The sequence below is a fragment of the Dermacentor variabilis genome, chromosome 9, assembly GCF_050947875.1.
Source record: "Dermacentor variabilis isolate Ectoservices chromosome 9, ASM5094787v1, whole genome shotgun sequence".
Taxonomy (NCBI): Eukaryota; Metazoa; Arthropoda; class Arachnida; order Ixodida; family Ixodidae; genus Dermacentor; species Dermacentor variabilis.
In genome coordinates, this window is record NC_134576.1 from 85,816,363 (window position 1) to 85,835,192 (window position 18,830).

The 18,830-nt window shown below is 47.0% G+C and overlaps 1 protein-coding gene and 1 non-coding gene across 2 annotated transcripts; both read right to left on the reverse strand.

Annotated features, from left to right (window-relative positions):
* Positions 1 to 468: 468 nt before the first annotated feature.
* Positions 469 to 18,569, reverse strand: LOC142557051 (uncharacterized). The gene is made up of 4 exons (XM_075668596.1): positions 18,092 to 18,569; positions 13,840 to 14,078; positions 4,958 to 6,949; positions 469 to 1,630 (listed from the first exon to the last, which is right to left on the reverse strand). The coding sequence occupies exons 1-4, from the start codon at positions 18,377 to 18,379 to the stop codon at positions 1,225 to 1,227; spliced, it is 2,925 nt and encodes a 974-aa protein (XP_075524711.1). The 5' UTR covers positions 18,380 to 18,569; the 3' UTR covers positions 469 to 1,224.
* LOC142558690 (U2 spliceosomal RNA) lies at positions 15,693 to 15,880 on the reverse strand. Its single transcript, XR_012823090.1, has one exon. It is a non-coding gene; the product is annotated as a U2 spliceosomal RNA (small nuclear RNA).
* Positions 18,570 to 18,830: the final 261 nt, after the last annotated feature.

Consider the following 18,830-nt stretch of genomic DNA (forward strand, 5'->3'; position numbering starts at 1 on the left):
AGAGCGACCATTTTTTAAGGCCCCTTCACACCCTCTTCACAACAACTTCATAGAAGTCATAACTCCACTGCAAACTCAACACTGGCTTGGCGCTCTTTGGCCACACCTGGCCCTTGCGCCAATGAACACCATACATTCATTCATTACAGAATACCACTCCCCCCCCCCGCCTATTTGGTGGCGTAGTCGGTCGGAGTGACGATTTTTGGACGGTAAACTTCTTTTTCAAAGCCGTTGAAGTATCCACTTTACGAAACAAAAAGTGCCATAACAAATCTCGCGCGTCCTACATATCAACGAGGGGATGGCAGTCTGCATGACCCTGAACACAAATTCAGTGCTACAGGAACGCAATCCGTACTAGATACTATCATGCTCATTAGCGTAGCATGCCTAATAATGTGAGACAAGTGCAGACGCTTTATCAACACAGGTAAATGACGCGAAGCCGTCGCCAGAAGTTGCGTCGTAAAATCACTTTAGTGATAACATACAAAAACTGTACAGAGAAATAAGTTCATTGTAAAAGTGCTGAAGGCTGCATTTTCAGTGCGCAGTTCCAAAAGCTCGAACATTTTTTTATCCCGCTTACAGAAACACAACAGGAGCCTAGACCTTTGTGTTGAAGCTTGTTGCTTCTGAAGCTTGCCTTAATTGACAGGAGTTGCTGTACGGGCCACAGAACAGCGGCTGGACGAGCCGTGTGACATCCCTGCCATCTCTGCTTTGGTGCTGCTATCCTAGAAAGCCGCCTCGACCTCGATATTTTGGCCCTAGGCCAAGCACAGAGAGGTTTGGTGTGGCAACTGGTGCTTGACATGCCAGATGACGTCTTTGACCGTAGTGATACTGCGCTCCCTATGCCTGTTTCTTTGCCAATTGCATCGTACACCACAAATCTAAGTTTGTTACAAACTTCTGAAGTCACATGCGTGCTACCTTTCGTCTTTTCACACACCCGCAACAAACACTCGTTTTGACACCTACAGCTCCAAGCTGTATCTCTCATGTGGGTGCCATCACATTCGTATTCCCGAGGCCTTAAAATATTCATCATTCACCTCGCGTTCGGTGCACATTCACCGTCAGAACTTGAAACATTTAGAGCGCGCACAACGGACACGTCTTTCTGTCCAACTACTTCACGAGTTTTTCCGCCTTCGGCAATACCACAAACTGCGTCATTCCCTTATGTCACCCTCAGGAAACTGCATCGCTCATCCTTCACTTGCACTTCTTTCGCTTCACCTTCTTCGTTTTCTTCACCGGCTTCACTTTGCGTCTGGTCCTGCGTTCCTCAGAGACGCTCGTCGAGGAAGAAGAAGAAGACGTGTCACTGGGCGACTTTCTCTTGGATCTTGTCCTCGCTGAAGACCTGGCACCAGCCGACGCCTTCCGTCCCTTCTTGCTGGCTGTAGTGCCTTTCTTCTTCGAAGGCTTCCTAGTCGTAGCAGATCGTGCGCTGCGCTTACTAGAGCCGTCTCTCTTCGCAGCTGGGCTCTGGCGCATCCTCTTTTTCTTGGTTCTGGTGCGCTTCGCCGGTGGGGAGTCACTCGACGTGCAAGACTCGCTGTCCTCCTCCTCGGTGGTCGACTCGACGCGACGTCTCGACGACTTGCGGGCCTCCGCCCTGTGCACGACGAGCATGCCTTATGTATCGACAATGTTGTAGCACACATACTGCGAGCTAATCTCATGTATCTCAAGGCATGCTGCGCTTACACTAAAAAGCAGTGTTTACTTGTGACGGTTTCGATACTTGCGACAAGTAACACTGGCGTTATTCAAGGTAGCATACAATGCCTGTAGCATAAATACGAAAGTGCATGCAGGAACACAACAAACACGAGTATAATGACGTAAGCAGTTCCAGGGAAAATGAATGGCATAACAAAAACGATGACTTTGTAAAGTTAATTATTAGCTTCTTTGACAAATATCCTACCGGGAATAAGCCGCGGATATAGTCTGTGCATACTTAAGTCTATGCATAGTATGGAGTCATCTGCAGTAAGGCGGACAATTTGAGATCGCTCGGAGAGCCTTTCGTCCTGCAGTGAACATAAAAAGTAGTGGTGGCATTGGTGGTGGTGGTGGTGGTGATGATGTTTTTGATAATGATGACTACGACGACGACTGAGATGAGTATGATAATTTCGTGTTTGTTCTATTCCCACGTACACTTTTGTCTTTGTGATTTACTCATAAGGCTTGAACAGTAGTCATCCTCCCCGTTCTGTCGCCACCACGCCACCGGTGTCTGTCAGGAGAGAACGTTTCATCGCCGGTTTCTCTAAAAAAAATCACAGTTCCACCTGAAAGGCGAAGCACCCATTGCGAGAGCAAATTAGTAGATAACTGTGCGAAGTAAGAATAGTAGTTTTATCTACCGTATAAACTTGTCAACATTCGTTTACTAATTAAATTAGTAATGGTAGAATATATACGCATGACTCAACGAGGAGGTAGAAAGAAACAGACGCGCAGAGACAGCGCTGTCTTTGTGTGTCTGCTTGTTTCTAAACTATTGTTCACTCGCGCTTACACCATTCTATCATGGATTCAAACTAACTAACCCATCAAAGTGTTTTAACTAAATTAACCAGCATGGTGTCACGCATGCGCAGGTAAACATGAACACATCTCGCTCGATTACAGTGGAAACTGTCTCTGAAAACGCTGGAGTAAGGAAGCGCGGCAGCAGCCGCGATCAATTGACCTCTGTGCATCTGTCGCTTCAACGCGAACGAAACGTCGAAAGCATAGCGCATACGAAGCTAGGCGACGGCACAAATGCGCTTGGAGTGTCCATATAAATGCAACCGCAGTAAAAAGGCACGCCACTGGCGTGGGACGATGCTCTAACGTAACCGGCGTCACGTTTTTGAACGTATACCGGCAAGTATAGACAGACGCCGCTGCTGTAACGATGACGTGACGGGCGGCTGATGGCACCGATTCAAGCCGTCGGCCTGATTCCCAAAGCCATAAAACGCCCCGTTCTGTAACCGTTACGATACGGAGCATTAGTCATGGGTCATTGTTTCCTCGCTTGTTCATCTTCAAAAAGGAGACGCAGGCGACGTTAAGAGCATCGATAACGTTGCTGGGGTGCTTTTTTGATAAGATACCGTTGAGGAAACACTGTCGTGACGGACGCCGGTGCTGTGATGGTCACGGGACAAGGACGATGTTGTGAATCATACCTTGCACAGCGCTGTTATGGGGATGTAGCAACTAGCTTCGTTAGTACGCTTACCGGCAATTTTCTACAAATAAATTATGAACAACGTGGATTGGGAGCTCAAGTGAGAAAACGGTACGAGCGTTCGTGTCGTATGCCCGCTTGTAGTAATATTTGGTATCATTCATAGCGCCGTTCAAAACAAGCGTCTGCGCAATATTTCAGACTTCGAGAAAACGAGCCTCACATTGCCATAAGTTGGTACTAAAATCTCTATTTGAGTCCTACAAGGTTATAGTACCTTCCGACTGCAGCCGTTAGGGATCGTCGTTTCCATTTATTTATCTATTTATTTACCCGCCTTGGTTGCTCAGTGGCTATGGTGTTAGGCTGCTGAGCACGAGGTCGCGGGATCGAATCCCGGCCACGGCGGCCGCATTTCGATGGGGGCGAAATGCGAAAACACCCGTGTACTTAGATTTAGGTGCACGTTAAAGAACCCCAGGTGGTCGAAATCTCCGGAGTCCCCCCACTACGGCGCGCCTCATAATCAGAAAGTGGTTTTGGCACGTAATTTAATTTCTTAATTTATCTATTTTGTGATTTATTTATTTATTTATTTATTTATTTTACCCTCAAGCGCCCGGAGCTTTTCAGAAGGGAGTGGGTACATAAATTAACGAAACAAAATATGAAATGTATAATAACACCTAAAATAAATATCAGGAGGCAATGTTAGGCTAAGACAACAGAAAGTTCGAGTAAAGGTACAATGCCAAGTACAGCGTGTAATTGTGTATGGTTGCATAAACTAGGTGATGGTCGGAAATGTAAACCATATCCGAAAGTAGGTGGTTCCAGTCATTGGATGTGCGAGAAGGCCATTCAGTACTTGCTCTGCACATATAGAAAGGAAGCTTTTATAAGATTTTGCGATCCCTAGTGAGCGTTATGTAACATTTTAGCACAATTTCTAGTTATTCTTCATGGATGGGCCAGACTAAGCCTGAAGTCACCACTCTTCAATATATGCAGCCCACTGAATTCTTGCGAACACCGGGCGCTATCACGGACACCATATTTATATTTGTAAGGCTTGACACCCTTCAGTGCATAGCCTCTTAGCATTCACCTTAAATAGTCGCTTGCGATCATGTTTTGACGTTTCGTAATGTTTCTAAGAAATTAGTGCTGCATTGATAAAATATTTGCCTGTTACCTTCAAATTGATATATTGTAGAAAGCACGTGAAGAAGCATGTTCCAATTGCCCCGTGAATATGACAGAAGCAATGCGAATGCTCGCCACCTAAAATTGGCTTGTCCAACCTTGAAAGCAGAGTGATGCCGCCATTTACACGCGGACGTTCTCTACACTGCCATATAGAGCTGTGAACGCTGGTTGCAGGTAACGTACAAGCAAACTTTCCTCAAATTCAAGCTCAACACGCTCCTTGTAGCATGTGTATAAAACGTTGTGCCATAAGGCGAGCTTTCGTAGATAAAGCTGGGCTCGTAGTGACAAAGCGTCTCGTTCGGGAGGGCCCTTTGCTGTATATCGGCCGCTTGCGCTAAAACGTGAAACGCTAAAACGCTAAAGCTTTAAAATTTGCCGGAATTTTCTCTCACGAACAATTCTAGCCTCAGAAGCCTTTTGTGACTACAGGCCCTGCACTTTTGGCATAGAGCCTTCCACTTAAAATTCGACCTTAGTCCACGACGCTACTCTGTACAGTAATATGACAAAGCAAGAAAAAGATACTGCGCCACTTACTTTCGCGACATCCTAGGAGCTTCTAATTTCATCTTCTTGTGAAGAGATCGCTTTCGGTTCTTCGCAGGCTTTTTCTTGGGTTTCTTTACTATCTGGTAGTAGGTGCTTGACTCAGTACAGCAAGATTCGTCACCAGAGTCCTCCGTGTGTGTCGACTCCCTTTGCGGCGACACCCGTTTCTTTCTCATTGGCACACCCCTGTGTAGTTTCCTTGTCATAAAATTCTCTGACTCTTCATGACTGATAGAGGGGCTGTTAGATCCTGAATGCTCTTGCTTCGCACATTGTTGGCAAGATTTGTCGTAGTCAGAGCTCTCGGTTGCGCAACCCTCCTTATCGGTGGTGGATCCCGAAAGTTGCTGCTTCGCGTCTGTCCCCACGTTTTCCGATTCTTCGGTTTGAACTGGTGCCGATGAGTCTGTCGTGTCGTTTTCCAAGGCTTCGGTTGCAACTATCGTCGAGGTCGAAACGGCGTCAGCAGGCGCCTTGCTGTCCGGCACTTGTGTGGCTGCCTGTCCTGCAGCAAGGTTTTTGTCGACCTGTTCTTTTTGCGACGTTTTCTTGCTCTCGTGATGCAATCTAAAAAACCGAAGGCTAGCAATGCTTATGACAGGTTTCTTTATCGTCTTCCAGTCCTTGACAGCAGTTACAACTCTGGTCTTCCCTTTACGAGCTTTGTGTTGCGAAGGCTGCGGGTCATTTGTTCGGCCGGATATTGTTTCTTTAATAACCAGCGCATTCATGCCTTCAGGCGAGGACGATTTATTTTCTTTAGCTCTTATCTCTCCTTCAGGAGCGCATTCCGCCTCCCCTGGCTTTGGATTTAGGTTCTCAAATGCGGGATCTTGAGCAGGGCTGTTCGGTTTGTCCAAAACATCACGATTCGCGTCGGCTGTGTCGATTTCCTTGTGGCCACCTTTGAAGGTACCACCACACACTTCTAAAGCTGACAAGCAGTCAGCCTTGGGAGAATTCGGCGCCGGAGACAGTGGTTTCGAAGTCTCTGTTCGGCTGTCATCTGTTGTCGCGAAAGCATGCTCGGTAGACTCTATTCCTTTGATCCCCGGAGTTGGAGATCCATCTTTCCGTGTCGGTGTTCCTTCGGCTTCCGTTTCTTGTGAACGAGACCATTTGGAGTCGTCCTTCGTGGCAGGTTGTTTGGGCTCGCCTTCTGAGGCCTGCGTAGGCTCGAGCTCTTCCTTTGCTTCCGCGTCGTTTGGAGCTTGCTTCGATGCCTCTGAGCTGCGTGCGCTGCGCGACCGGCGCTCACGGTCCCCGCTCTGTTGGCTGTGGCCACGGCTGTGCCTCGAGTGAGAGCGACTCCGGGACCTAGACACATTGCGGTGCTTCGCGTGACCTTGTGACCTGTCAGTGTATTGACTGCTGCAAGAGCAGCTACGGGACCCGCTGCACGAACGGCTGTAGGACCTGCTACAAGACCGCGAGCAGCTGCGGCTGTAGCTGCTTCCCGAACGGGACCGTCGCGGTGACCTGGAACGCGACTTGCAGTGCGACTCCGAGCGGGACCTACGAGAGCGGTGCCGGGACGCTGAGCGCGACCGTGAACGTGACCTAGAGCGGGAGGTCGACGAGCATTCGCCGCTGCTGCGGCTGCTGCTACGAGAGTCTGAGCTATAGGACCGCCTGCGGCTGCGACTTCGGCTACGGCTGCTTCTGCTGCTAGACCTGGACGACCTGGGCGAGTAGCTGTGCGCCCTGGTCGAGGCCAGGTCGAGGCGCGACGTCGACTGCTTCGACTGCTGCTGCGCCGCTTCGATGCGCGACCAGTCGCCCGGCACCTGCGACTTCTCGAGGCTGGCCGCGAGCTCGGCGATCTTTCGGCGCATGTCGAGTATGGCGTTGTGCAGCCGGCCGCTCGAGTGGTTGGCGATGCGCTGCTCGTTGTCGTCGAGGCCGATGCAGAGCTGGCACTCCTCGCAGATGTTCTGCTTCTGCTCCTTGACCGGTTCGTTGGACTTGCGATCCAGCATCCTGGGAGGCAGAAGATGGAGCACGGAGGGCAGGACCGAGGGGTACCGCTTAATCAGTGAACATGTTTGGCACAATGATGCGCTTACGCTTCGTTTTTTGATCGCTATACGTGATTTGCGTGGAAAATGTAAGTTGCTAGAACCGACGTATTGCACCAAGGCTTAGGCTTTTCATTGTAAAATTGGTTTGCACTGTGCGACTAAATTACCTTTCCGCAGTGCCAGAAATGCCACACCATGGGAAGGCTCTCTACCAACAAATTCTCCAGACAAGTCAAGGCGACGTCATGGATTTCGACGCCGTTTCCTCGTACATGATAATCAATTTTAATGGTAACAATGGACAATACTGTATTCGAAAGGAGCCAAAAATAGAATTTGTGAAGTTTCAAAAATTTTTACTGCAACACTCCGGCCAAAATGCAAGAACATACTTGAGCAATCCATGACATCACACTGACGTACTGGCCAATGGTTTCCGACCCAACATACGAAAATGGAACTTTGACCGTTGTTTTCTCTTCTAATAATCAACTTATTACTACAATATCAACGAAGTTGAGTTCCTAAAAAGCAATTTATCACTCTGAACTGATTCAGCGTTTCTCTTTAGTGGTTCCTTAAAGACGATATTAAATATGCTTGTGCACCGATCTCACTGGAAGACGAGGGAAATGAATTGACTCTGACAAGGTATCAAATGGGTCATGCGCCATGCTAAGGTCAAGCTTCGGGAACAAATGTGAGGTTTGGGACGTCAGCTATGCACAAGAAGGAGTAACGTATTATTCTTCGGGAAGATCGACACACTTCATCTTCCTAGCAAGGTGTTCTGCAATGCTCTCTGATAGGTACGCTGGCTTGTAGTCAGATCGATCTAAAAGAATGCCATGGTTCGCGCAGGAACAAAAGTTTGCATTAGCTGGAAGCACTTAACGTCACCGATACATACATTTAGCCTTGCGCTATTACATTATCCCTACAACATTAAACTTGATTCTATATATTCGTAAACTACATTGCAAGTGATCGACATGACCCTAGTTTTTACTTCAGTGGATGCTATCCCCATGACCTATTTGACTATTCTGCTTATATCTAACTATACCACCTATCAGCCACCTCTGTTTTTCCTAACAAGGAAGCGAGCTCTGAGTAACAAGGACACCTTTATACTTTAGTTTGCTCCTGACATTGTCAGGGCGTTAAACCTCTACATGCCAGTAAACTAACGAGCGATAACTAATATCGTCGGCAACATTTACTAGCATCCAGCAGCGTCTGTGATAGGTAAGCGACCCTGACAAAGACAAGTATGTATGTCAAAACGTTGCTCCAACAACATTCCTTGCCTCCATCTTCCTGTGAACTTCAGTCTAGTTTGCATTAGCCTCCAACAAGGTACTGGCGGCTTCGGGCACAGTGGTTTTATTTGGTACTTCGGAGCAGGCATTCATTAAAAGGGCAAACAAGAAGGACAGGCTATCAATTCCTCGGGGTTAAGTTCACTGCACACACCGACATGCAATTTCAGCACGCACACACACACAAGGTGGTCAGTGAGGAGGAATGAAAAAAAATGATGGAGAGAGTAACCACTGCAAACAAACCCCAGGAAACTGCCTCTACTTACATTGTTCGGCAAGAAAAAGGCATCATGCAACGCTGAGAGACATGTACTTACTCAGTAATTCAAGTTTTCTCGGTAAAAGAAACCTGAGATTAATTCTTGCAGTCAGATCGCTTTACAAGAAGCAGTCATTAAGTGGCATCAACAGAAAATTAAGATTCTCAGACAAACCCCGAAGCGCACATGGATTTTTCGTCGACTGTACTTACCGAGGTCCCCAGCAGTAGCCTACGCGTGACAAGACCAATGCGGTTTTTTTACAGTCATACAATCGCAAGCACGTTCCTCAGAATGTATGCAGTGAAGAAAAGCTAAATATATTTTATGGAATGTCAATGATGCCGATACTCGGGTAAGAGGCTGGCTTTTCTTTCACCACTCTCAGTCATTCGATACTAGCAGTGAACGCAAATCTTGCCGTTCTTTTCATACTTATCGCACTTGAAATAAGGTCATGTTCTTTGGCATGTTTGTTTCATTCCTCCGCGTCATTTATCCAGCAATTTATTGCGTGATTTTCTCTTCAAAATAAAGGGGATTTAGGGTTTCATGAAGTCCCTTAGGCACCTTATGCTCCATTCGCCAAGCTCTGCACATCGCAATAAACAAAATGTATTACTAGTTTCTAATTGCACTGAATACGAAGAAAGCTATAACATACCATTTACGTTTATTGCACTTTTCTGTCCAACGTGACAAAGTAATGACGATTGCATGTGTGTTTTTCTCTAACCACCTTTGAGGCGTCGGACAAATAAAAAGTATGTTTATTCTAAGGTGTCATAAAACATTGAGTTCGTAGTAGTGCTTTCGATTACAGATGACAGTGTGTCAAGCGTTGCAATCTAGAGCAGCCGTATTTTATTCTAGCATGATTGGGGGCGGGGGGGGGGGGGGGAGGGGTCTGTAACAGTACTAGCAACCCGTTCTCAAAACGTATATCTTACCCACTAAAATGCCATCAAAATTACACTTTGTGACTTTGTTGCAAATCCCTCGAGAGCACATAGACAAACACAACTTGGTGTAGCTACATAAGAAGGTGAAATCAATATTAAGTGGCAACCATACACTCAGAAAAGAGAAACTTGTTTATGGGAGCAAATTTTCACATTTTATAGGCACACCAGCGCACTTAAATTCAAATAATGGTGATAGCCGCTGATTTTTGTAAACTTGGGTATATTTTTCGTGCTTAAAGTTGGGATGAATTGGATTAAACATTTTGTAGGAGAAAACCATAGGGGGCCTACATGCGTTTCGTGTCATTGCACCACATTGTGGCCCAGTGGCTATGGATCTCCGCTCTGGCTATGGATCGGCTATGAATGTCCGCTGGTGAGCACGAGGCCGTACGGGCAAATTGACCGCGACAGCAACGGCTGCAGTCCAACATAGCCGGAATACAAAGCCACTGGAATGGTTAGATTTAGGCAAGTGATGAGGAGGCGCGAGAGGTCACAGTTATTGCGGAGCTGGTGACAGTGGCGTCCCTGAGCAGCTTTAAGAGGAAGCTTAGGCTCGCGGCCAATTTTGATGTCGCTATTCAAGTACAACTAAAACGAAGAAAAACTTATTATTACTATTAGTAACTATTAGCCGCTTACTATTAGCCGCTTGACAGATTCGATTGAAATTTGTTGAACTTGAGAAGGGTTAGTTCTAGTGTCAGTAGAAAGTACATTATTTAGGGCTTGGAATTCTTAGGAATGTTGTGGAAGATCGGTAAGTTATAAAAAGAAACATAGAACTGCGAAGTTCACAAATCTTTCACTGTGCATCAGGAACATTTATCACAGTTCTGTAAACTTCATCCGATAGAGCATGTAAATCGGATAAATTTTATATACGGATCTCCAGCATATGACAATTTTTTAGTGTTTACGAGGGTTCTGCAAAAGTTCTACTTGTAAATTAGTGGTATATTTCAAAGCGGTGCATAATACGTTTCTTAAGTTAGGCGCAGTCTACATAATTGCGGTATCAGCTTTCGTATCTGATAGACAGTTACAAACTTCACACCTGAGCTTTCTTTTTTGAAATTTTGCAATTTTTAGGAATTTTAAAAAATATTTACAGCCTGTCAAAAATACTGCTGCCTTGAATATTACCATTTTTAACTGCAACAAGCATCATTAAAATTGGTGTAAAGGTTGCTCAGAAATCCAATTTCTCTGTCCCATATAGTTAGATAAGAAACCCCGAGCCTAAGCTTCCTCTTAAGATGTACGACCCACTCACCCAATAATACTATATTTTCGCCGCTTTCCTTTTTTTTTTCTAAGCTCATAGATGACAAAGTGCATCCCGAAAACAATCATATGCGGAACAACGTGAGCAGCACTGTTATGCAAAGGCGAAAATATCGCTAAATGTTTAGAGGAGGGCGTGGGGGAGTTCTTTACTTTTTTGTTTTCTCGATGCTAAATCATTGTCTTGTGGCGTGCCATTAATGACGAGTATCAAAAGTTACGCTCAGCGTAATATAGCGGTCCGTTCGTCGAGTAGCCCAATTATGCTGAATGGTGGCGCCCCCTTACATACGTTATTGGTCGTCCCGCTAAAAGAGCTGAAGATACACATTAATATTGCTTTAAACGCTGTTCGCTAAATGTCCGAACTTAGTCCTAATATCCGGAAAATAAATATGAAAGTGTTCGTCAGCTACTAGAACGTTTAAAACATCCGTTTGAAGTTTAGTGAGAGCTTACTGAGAATCTTAAGACTAATGCGACGTGTGCTTACGTGCTCTTTTTATTTAGGATGGCGCTGAGCCGGCTGATCGCAGAGAAAGCGCAAATCACGTCTATACAATTCTAGTGAAAGAAGGTTCCGAGTCTGGGTATATTCATTGCCAACTGTTAAATGCGTTGGCAGAACAACTTCTATAGTGGTCATCGGTGTCTTACTGGTGCAGGCGCCCTCTCTTCGGCTACAAATTCATCGACACTGTGTATAAAGTTCGGTAACGTGCAGAAGACAAAGCTAGCGTTATCGATGCTACTAAAAAAACAAACTAATGACGTAACATTAGTTTAAAAAAAGGAGGAAGAATACATTAGGCTGCTTTCTGGCAGCTGGCCGAATATTCGGTGTCGTTTTCGCCTTCCACTCTATATATCGCTTTATGTATTGAGCGATGCCCCTTTCCTATCGTTTTGTAAAAACAGCAGCCAGCTAGTCCAACTATCGACTTTGCTGAATGCTCTGGAAGGCACTAGATTAAAGTAGCAACAAAGGGATACAGGTTCAAGGACCACAGGCATAGAACTACGGACAGAGCAAGGATATGTAGAGTCTACAACTGGGGAAAAAACCGTATTACAGTGGCAATGAACTATAGCAGGATTATTACTTGTGGTAATATGAACATGTATGTTTGCTTAGAGGTAAAATATGTGCCTATATACTGGACAATCCGCGTAATATGGCTTAAAGTGAGCTGATCTATTTAAATGTCCACAAATGAGAATCTCACTGGTTAAAGTAAGAGGATCGAGGAGTTACTCGGAGCAGCGACACAAACGCCCCGCCAAAAAACAAAGAATGTTTTATAACACTAATGCCATATTCAGGTGGCCTTCTTAAGTGCTCTGGCAGCATTACAAAGTTAATGTAAAATATTAACTAAGTGTTACTGCTAGCATAAGTAGCCCCAGAGATGACAAAACTATCATCACTTCCATACCGCTTATTCTCGTAATAAAGCTTAAAACTTTTCCAGGCTTTCGTATCATTTCCAGTTCGCTTGCGAACGAACACGCGAATATGTCATAAATGTTCGACCGTAAAGTTATTTGTTGCATATTAAGATGTTTTGTCCATATTCATAGATTACGAGTATTCAACGCTTAGAAAGGAACTTGGTGTTCCTTTTCTTCTTTCTCACTACTGCACAAATACATAAATCATTGTCCATATGAATATAAAAGAGAACAGTGTTCGCAATGCCTCGCTTTTATTTGCGTGACTGCCATATATATATGGAACGTTCAACGCTTACGTTCTACTGTTACGACACGTTCCTAGTAAATGTGCCGATTTGTTCTAAATGCTTGGGTTTCTCGCCAGCTCCGGGAAGCCGGACAGATCAATTCGTAGTTACTACTTTTATTCCCAGCTGACTTAACTCGGAAGCAAAAAAAAAAACGAACACCGACGATCACGATATTTCCTAATGCGATATTCGAGTAGAGCTGTATAAGTGCTTCCATTTCACGATATATTGCCTGGCGCGGAGAATCTGTCTCGTTCAGCACGTTGCAAACGGAGCGAAATGCAGCGCGGCTGCCTCGCTAATCTGGGGATCGCGAGAAGCAGCGCCTGCGTGACGCGTGGGTGCGATTCACAACAGCCGCCGCACGGAGATCTCCCAGACGACGCGCGCTACTCTGGCGCCATCTCGTAGCATCGTCGCCGCACTACGCTTTTCCTCTCACGTTTTCGCCACACCCTCCTCGTCCACTTTCCTCCTCGTGGTTCCGCTGCACCCTCCTCCGCCGCTTATTTCCTCGCTTCTTTCACCCCCGCTGCGCTCCGCGTTCGCTCTTCCATCATTCGCTTCGCTCGTTCGCTCGGTTTCGCCGACGCCGACGCTCGCCGCAGGAATGGGCGCCTAGGAGCTGAGCTCTAAAAGGTGGAGTGTTTTGATGTAAACAGCAGAACATATTCATAAACTGAACGTGAGGAATCGGCTAGAGTGGCCATCTATCGGCCGGCTATCGGCCTCCGTCGTAAAGTAGGGCCTGCGGCGTGTGGGTACTGCATTTTACTGACAAACGCATGCTTCAAGAAAAGACAAATGCCAACTAAATGGTGTTAACAGCATCCTATAACAGCCACTGCAACCGGCGCCCCTAATTGGCGGCGTCCAAATCGTACCCCGGCCAACGACTTTCTTGGAGTAATGGAAGCCAATATTAGAGGTCAAGTTTTTGTGCGCTGCAAGCGCCAGAAAACATAGCAGGAACCCGAAACAGGACATAGTCATCACGTTTTAGACACCGCCTTTGTAGACATTTAGACTGGTAAGCTGCTGCGCTTTATGATCCACAGTTTTTCAGCGTCGGAGGGCATTCTCTCGCTGCTATGTATTTGATTTCAGTTACCAGACAAGCGGAGCGGGAGGGGTGGTCAATTTTGAGGATGGATGGTGGTTACGGATGTTAGTGATTTGCTTCAGAACCTGATCGATGCCTGGAGTGGGCAACGCACGAAGCAACGTGACGAAATCACAGTCAACACGATTGCGTATTCCTCACCTCTCGAGTCGGTTTCGGCGCCGCTTGAGCCGCTCGACCTCCTTGATGACGGCGAGCGCCTCTTGCACTTTGCCCTTGTTGCCGAGTTCCTCGGCCTCGGTGAGCTTCTTGTCCACCATGTCTCCGTAGGACTTGAGCGTGGCCTCCTTGTCGCCGTGGCGATTGCTGCGCGCGGTCGTCTGGCACCGCGTCAGGCGGCCCTTCTTGGCTCGGTCAAGGATCTCGCACGAGCGGATCACCTGCGACGAGAAGTTCAAAGAGAAGGACGACCCTGGTAGCGCAGAAACCCTGTTAAATATGTATACCTGCTACGAAGCCGGCACGAAGCAAAGGTCTGGAAAATAAGCAACGCTCACTTATATTTCAGTCGCAAAGTATTGCTTTAGGCTCAGGGCCTGCTTCGAATCGATCAGTGGGAATCAAGCGTAGCCAGCCCCACTGGCTCGCCAAAATAGGGCTCAGGCAGTTTTGCTTGGACTCGGGGGTTTAAATACCCGCGCTCACTCGCCCTCACAAAAGGTCCTATTCAATGGGACTCGCTAAGGCCGTGCGGCCTTATCTAAACTCGCTAAGAGTGAGACTCACGCTTTCCAAGAGTGCTTCGAAACTATTGGACACTTACTCCCACATAGCAGCTATGATGGGCTTGCCCCACGCTATGCAGCCCATCTATAAACCAGCGCACAGCTGAAAGAATTTAAATGAAGGCAGCGGTAAGAAGAGAGCAGTAGGATAGAAAACCTGTGTTTCTCCCCTTGTTTGTTAGGGGGCGCGCAACCCAGCAACAAAGGAAGCCGAAGTGCTCTATAGAGACGAAGTTGAAGTTCTTTCTCCTCCACGAAATACTGCTTGCGCACGCCTTCAAATGTTTACTCGAAGCGATACCAGACCAAACAATGTCATACTGACTGCGTATAATATCGCACCAGCTATCGTGTCGCTTCATAGCATTAGGAGGGAAAATAGAAATTCTTTCTTCCAACTTTTTTGGCCGCCGGTACCGCTACTTCTGAAACAGAAACAACGGTAACAATTGCCGCCGGTACAAATTGCCGAGTGACTGGTCGCTCGATGAACTTTGCGTGTATTTGCAGGCTTCTTTCACGCTCGGAAAAGCACTTTATGTAGGACGTATTGAGCAACATAAAGATGCATGGGGAGTTTTTCAGGTCACTCTACAATTTTCTCATTTACACTTTTCATCTAATTATAGTGTTTGGGATGTTGATTATTCTATACTAATAATCTAATTAGGCTGAACGAAAAAAAATAATTTGGGTATCTCCTAGCGACGGCAAACAACATTACCTTGGCTACGTGGCATTTACATATATTCAAAGCCTGGCTAAAGTTAGCTGGGACACCCTGTATATGACGACCTCCTACACGTGAAATCTCAAGTACTGTCGCCACCTCAAGTTCGGTTCTCTTGTCTACCTACGCACTCCTTCTCAAGACAAAGAGCGCCACGGAAATATTTATGTGGAGTGCTCACGCCGCTGCGGATTCAGTGCTCCTGCTGTCCACGAACAGGCTCGTTTAATTTCGGAGCAATAGTGCCACCCGTGCTGAAGTGCCGGAGTGGTCTTTTAAGCGACTCCTCCTCTAGAGAGAAGCTGCACAGGTTGCCAACAGGGAGCTCGCCTCCGGATAGCCCTGTTGAGCGTGGCAATCTGACCGCGGTAATCGATGCACTGAACCACGAAAAGTACAGACGAGTGGACGCGTAGAGCAAACGAAACATACAGAAATCAACTGCACGCGAAACATCGACAAGTTATCCTTGGCAGACGTTTCTACAGTGAAGCTGTTTATGGCTAGGCTTGCGCGCATTTTTCTTGTTCGTGTGCAAAAAACCATGGGCCGATGCCGATGATAGCGCAATACTGGCCGACCCGCGGAGGAATAGAAGTATACTTCAAGCACTCCACCGAATTGCAAAACTAAGTTTAATATCTTTGGCCCAAATAAAACCCTCATCAGATATTAAGCTGAAAAGAACAGGTAGTACACTTTGACCTGCGTCGACCATGTCTGCGTTCGCACCGCCCTCTCTTTGTCGGCGTTCCGAGCGCTTGCGCATCTACTTTCCTTCTGCTCTCCCGTGGTGGCGGTCCCGTCAAAACAGTTCCCTCCGTCTCCTCGGGGCGGCGACACCGACGTGCACGCGAATGTACATAAATAGGACGGCAAATGAGTTCGTGCAGTTGTTCAAAATTCTGTGTCTCCTCTGTGTCGTGTGCTAAACAGCTTCGCTGGGCATCCATTTTCACCGTGTGGAATCAATTTTTTTATTCTTATGTCAAGTGATATCATTTCAGTCATACTATTCATAATAATGATACGGCCTACTTGGGTGGCAAATATAATGTACAAATAAACGAGTAAACAATCACATAATTTGTCATTTCACGTATCGGGCTCAATTTCTCGCTCCATCCATTCTGGCAACTGCGGCACGCCGCATGCAAACTCACGGAGCTGAACACGCGGATATTTTTTTTTAAATCCGCAATGAAACCTTTCTCATAGCTTGCTGCGCCTTAGGTGAAACATTCGTACTGTGTTTTATCTTTCAGGGACACTTCACCTTGAGCATTTGCATTTAAACTGGCGCACTTATTCCTGCAATTGAAGTTTGTTCGCTAACGCAGCCAAGACTAGAAATGTAGTCAGCTTGCAGAGATATACCACTTCTACACACCGACTTGAATTTAGCGGGAGCAGATGTGCGCACAAAAAAAAATTTGCGCATTTGAGAATAAATAGCCGCCAGCACGTGCTTTGCCCTTTGTACACCTTGAGCCATCATTTCGTAATCAGTAAGGGATAATATAGCGGTGCAAAGTACCGTTTTTCTCGCCTCATCCAAGCCGCACCAACAGCACTGGAGCGATTGAAAGCCGCCTCGACGCATGAAAGGATCTCGGGTTCCAGTGCCGCGGCGCGGAGAAGGAGCCCTCCACGTTCACCACTGAAATTACGTTTTCTCCGCGCGAATGGGACGGCCGGAGTAAAAAACTCCCAGTGCGCGCAAATCTCGGAGGCCATGGTGGGTTACCAGCGGCGGTAATTGGCTTGCGCGATGATGTTAGAAAAAAAAAACGTTAAATTTTTTTAGTGCTTGGGAACTACGTGAATGCTTCCCAGAACGAGTTCTGAAAGTACTGTAGGTTTTGCTCCCCAAGCAACGGAAACTAATTGAATTTTGATTTCAACGAATGCATTTGTTAAAAACAGCATTCAATTGATTGGTGTAAGTGCATTGCACTTGTCGACCAAGTGAGCACTATATTGAACATCTAAATGTATAGCAAATCATGAACCGCTGAGTTAATGCACCAATATCGCATGCTACGCATTGTTTTTACGAGTTTGAAACAGTCACCTGCACGAGAGTTAAAAAAATTGCCAAACTAAAACGAAACAAAAATAAATATCTGCTTCCTAAAACGAAAGCAGATACAGATATTTCCAAAATGGAAGTTTCGGGAAGCAGACGACGCTAGAAATTACGACCCATCCGCTGGTTTCGTTTTCCGAAGTAGCTCGGAAACAAACATCTAACACATAACCGCATTTTGTCAACTGGCTTATGCTAAAGGTGTACTAGACCTACCCGATGCCGATATTTCTCATTGAAAAAACTTTTTCTTCCGAGAAACAGCATAAGAGGAACGTAGTATCTTATGCGGTCGGGTCAAGGCCTTCCTGTTCCGCCGAGCGCAACTGCAGCAGTAATGTTAACAAAGCTGCTGTCTTTCTCAATCAGCTTAGCTCCGGAGTTTGCGACGTCGCAAAGCAATATTTTCACGAACTGCAGATCGTAACATCTCTTCACGCGCTTATTGCGACGAAAACAAAGTTGAAGAGGAAGAAGTGTGAGAGATGAAAACAAAGATAGCGCGACTACTACTGTGTACCATATTTTGCGGCTGGCAGAAACTTCACAACGTCCTCTTTTCGCACAGCTACTGGTACCGAGGATGCCGCTCCCTGTCGGTGCATGCGCACTTGCTGCCTACAGCGAAGTAACTCATCATTGATGAATACAAAGCGAAAAGCGAAATTTCAAGAAGCATTGCACCTTTTTTAAAGGCAATATTTGTGCGTTACACGATTCATTCGACAAGTTTCACATTTCCCTGCCCTACAGACGTAAAGTGACGTCTCGAAACGCGACACGAGCTCATGTCCAAGAACGCCTGTACTTCCGGGTCCGCGCGAGCCCGTTGTGAAAGGGGCCGCTCACCTTCTGCAGGTAGGTGAGTACCGTGAGTTCGTAGAAGCGGTGCTGTCCCGGCCGGTACATCCTGGAGCTGTTCTCGAAGTCCGCCTTGAGCGCGTAGTTGTGGATCTTGGAGCAGGAGCCCATGGCCATCTTGGTGCCGGCGAGCGCGTCGTGCGGGCACAGGCCGAGCAGGAAGCAGCGGCACACCTTGGGGTCCGAGTAGTGGAGCGAGTTCTTGACGCCGTCCCAGCCGGTGCCCATGAGCTCGTCGAGCTTCTGGCGCATGTGGTCCTTGGCGGTCATGGCCATTCCTCGGGCCCGCGATGACGTGTACTATCACGGGGCAACGGTGCGGCGCGGTCGACCGGAGGCGACAGACTCGCCGCCGAGCAGGCCGGCTGTGGGGCGCGGACTGGTGGCGGAGGAGGATGGTCGGGCACAGTGTTCCAAGAGACTAGTGCTCGCAGGGCTGAGAGACAGCGGACTTGTGAGAGCGTGCGGCACGGCAGCCGGTGGGCCACGCGCTCGGTCGCGAGCTACGCGCTCTTCACGTGAAATGTACGGCGGGTGAAAGTATCGTTTGCGAAGAAGCGTTCGCGCGCGATTTGAGTTGCGGTGGACCAGTACCGCTGTTGTTTCTTTCAGCTCACTCATAAAGTGTCGTTGGTATACCTGTTTGTTACCGGGACTTTCCACGTTTGAGTTCCTTCTACAAGGCATGCCGGTATCTTGCTCTTTGCGTCTCAACTGCACTGAAGAG

Excerpts from the sequence above, each read along its gene's own strand:
- LOC142557051 (XM_075668596.1), bottom strand. The coding sequence starts at position 18,379 with ATGGCCATGACCGCCAAGGACCACATGCGCCAGAAGCTCGACGAGCTC. Across the intron at positions 6,950-13,839 it reads CGCCGAAACCGACTCGAGAG|GATGCTGGATCGCAAGTCCA; the intron begins GTGAGGAATACG and ends TCTGCCTCCCAG. Across the intron at positions 1,631-4,957 it reads GCTCCTAGGATGTCGCGAAA|GGCGGAGGCCCGCAAGTCGT; the intron begins GTAAGTGGCGCA and ends CGTCGTGCACAG.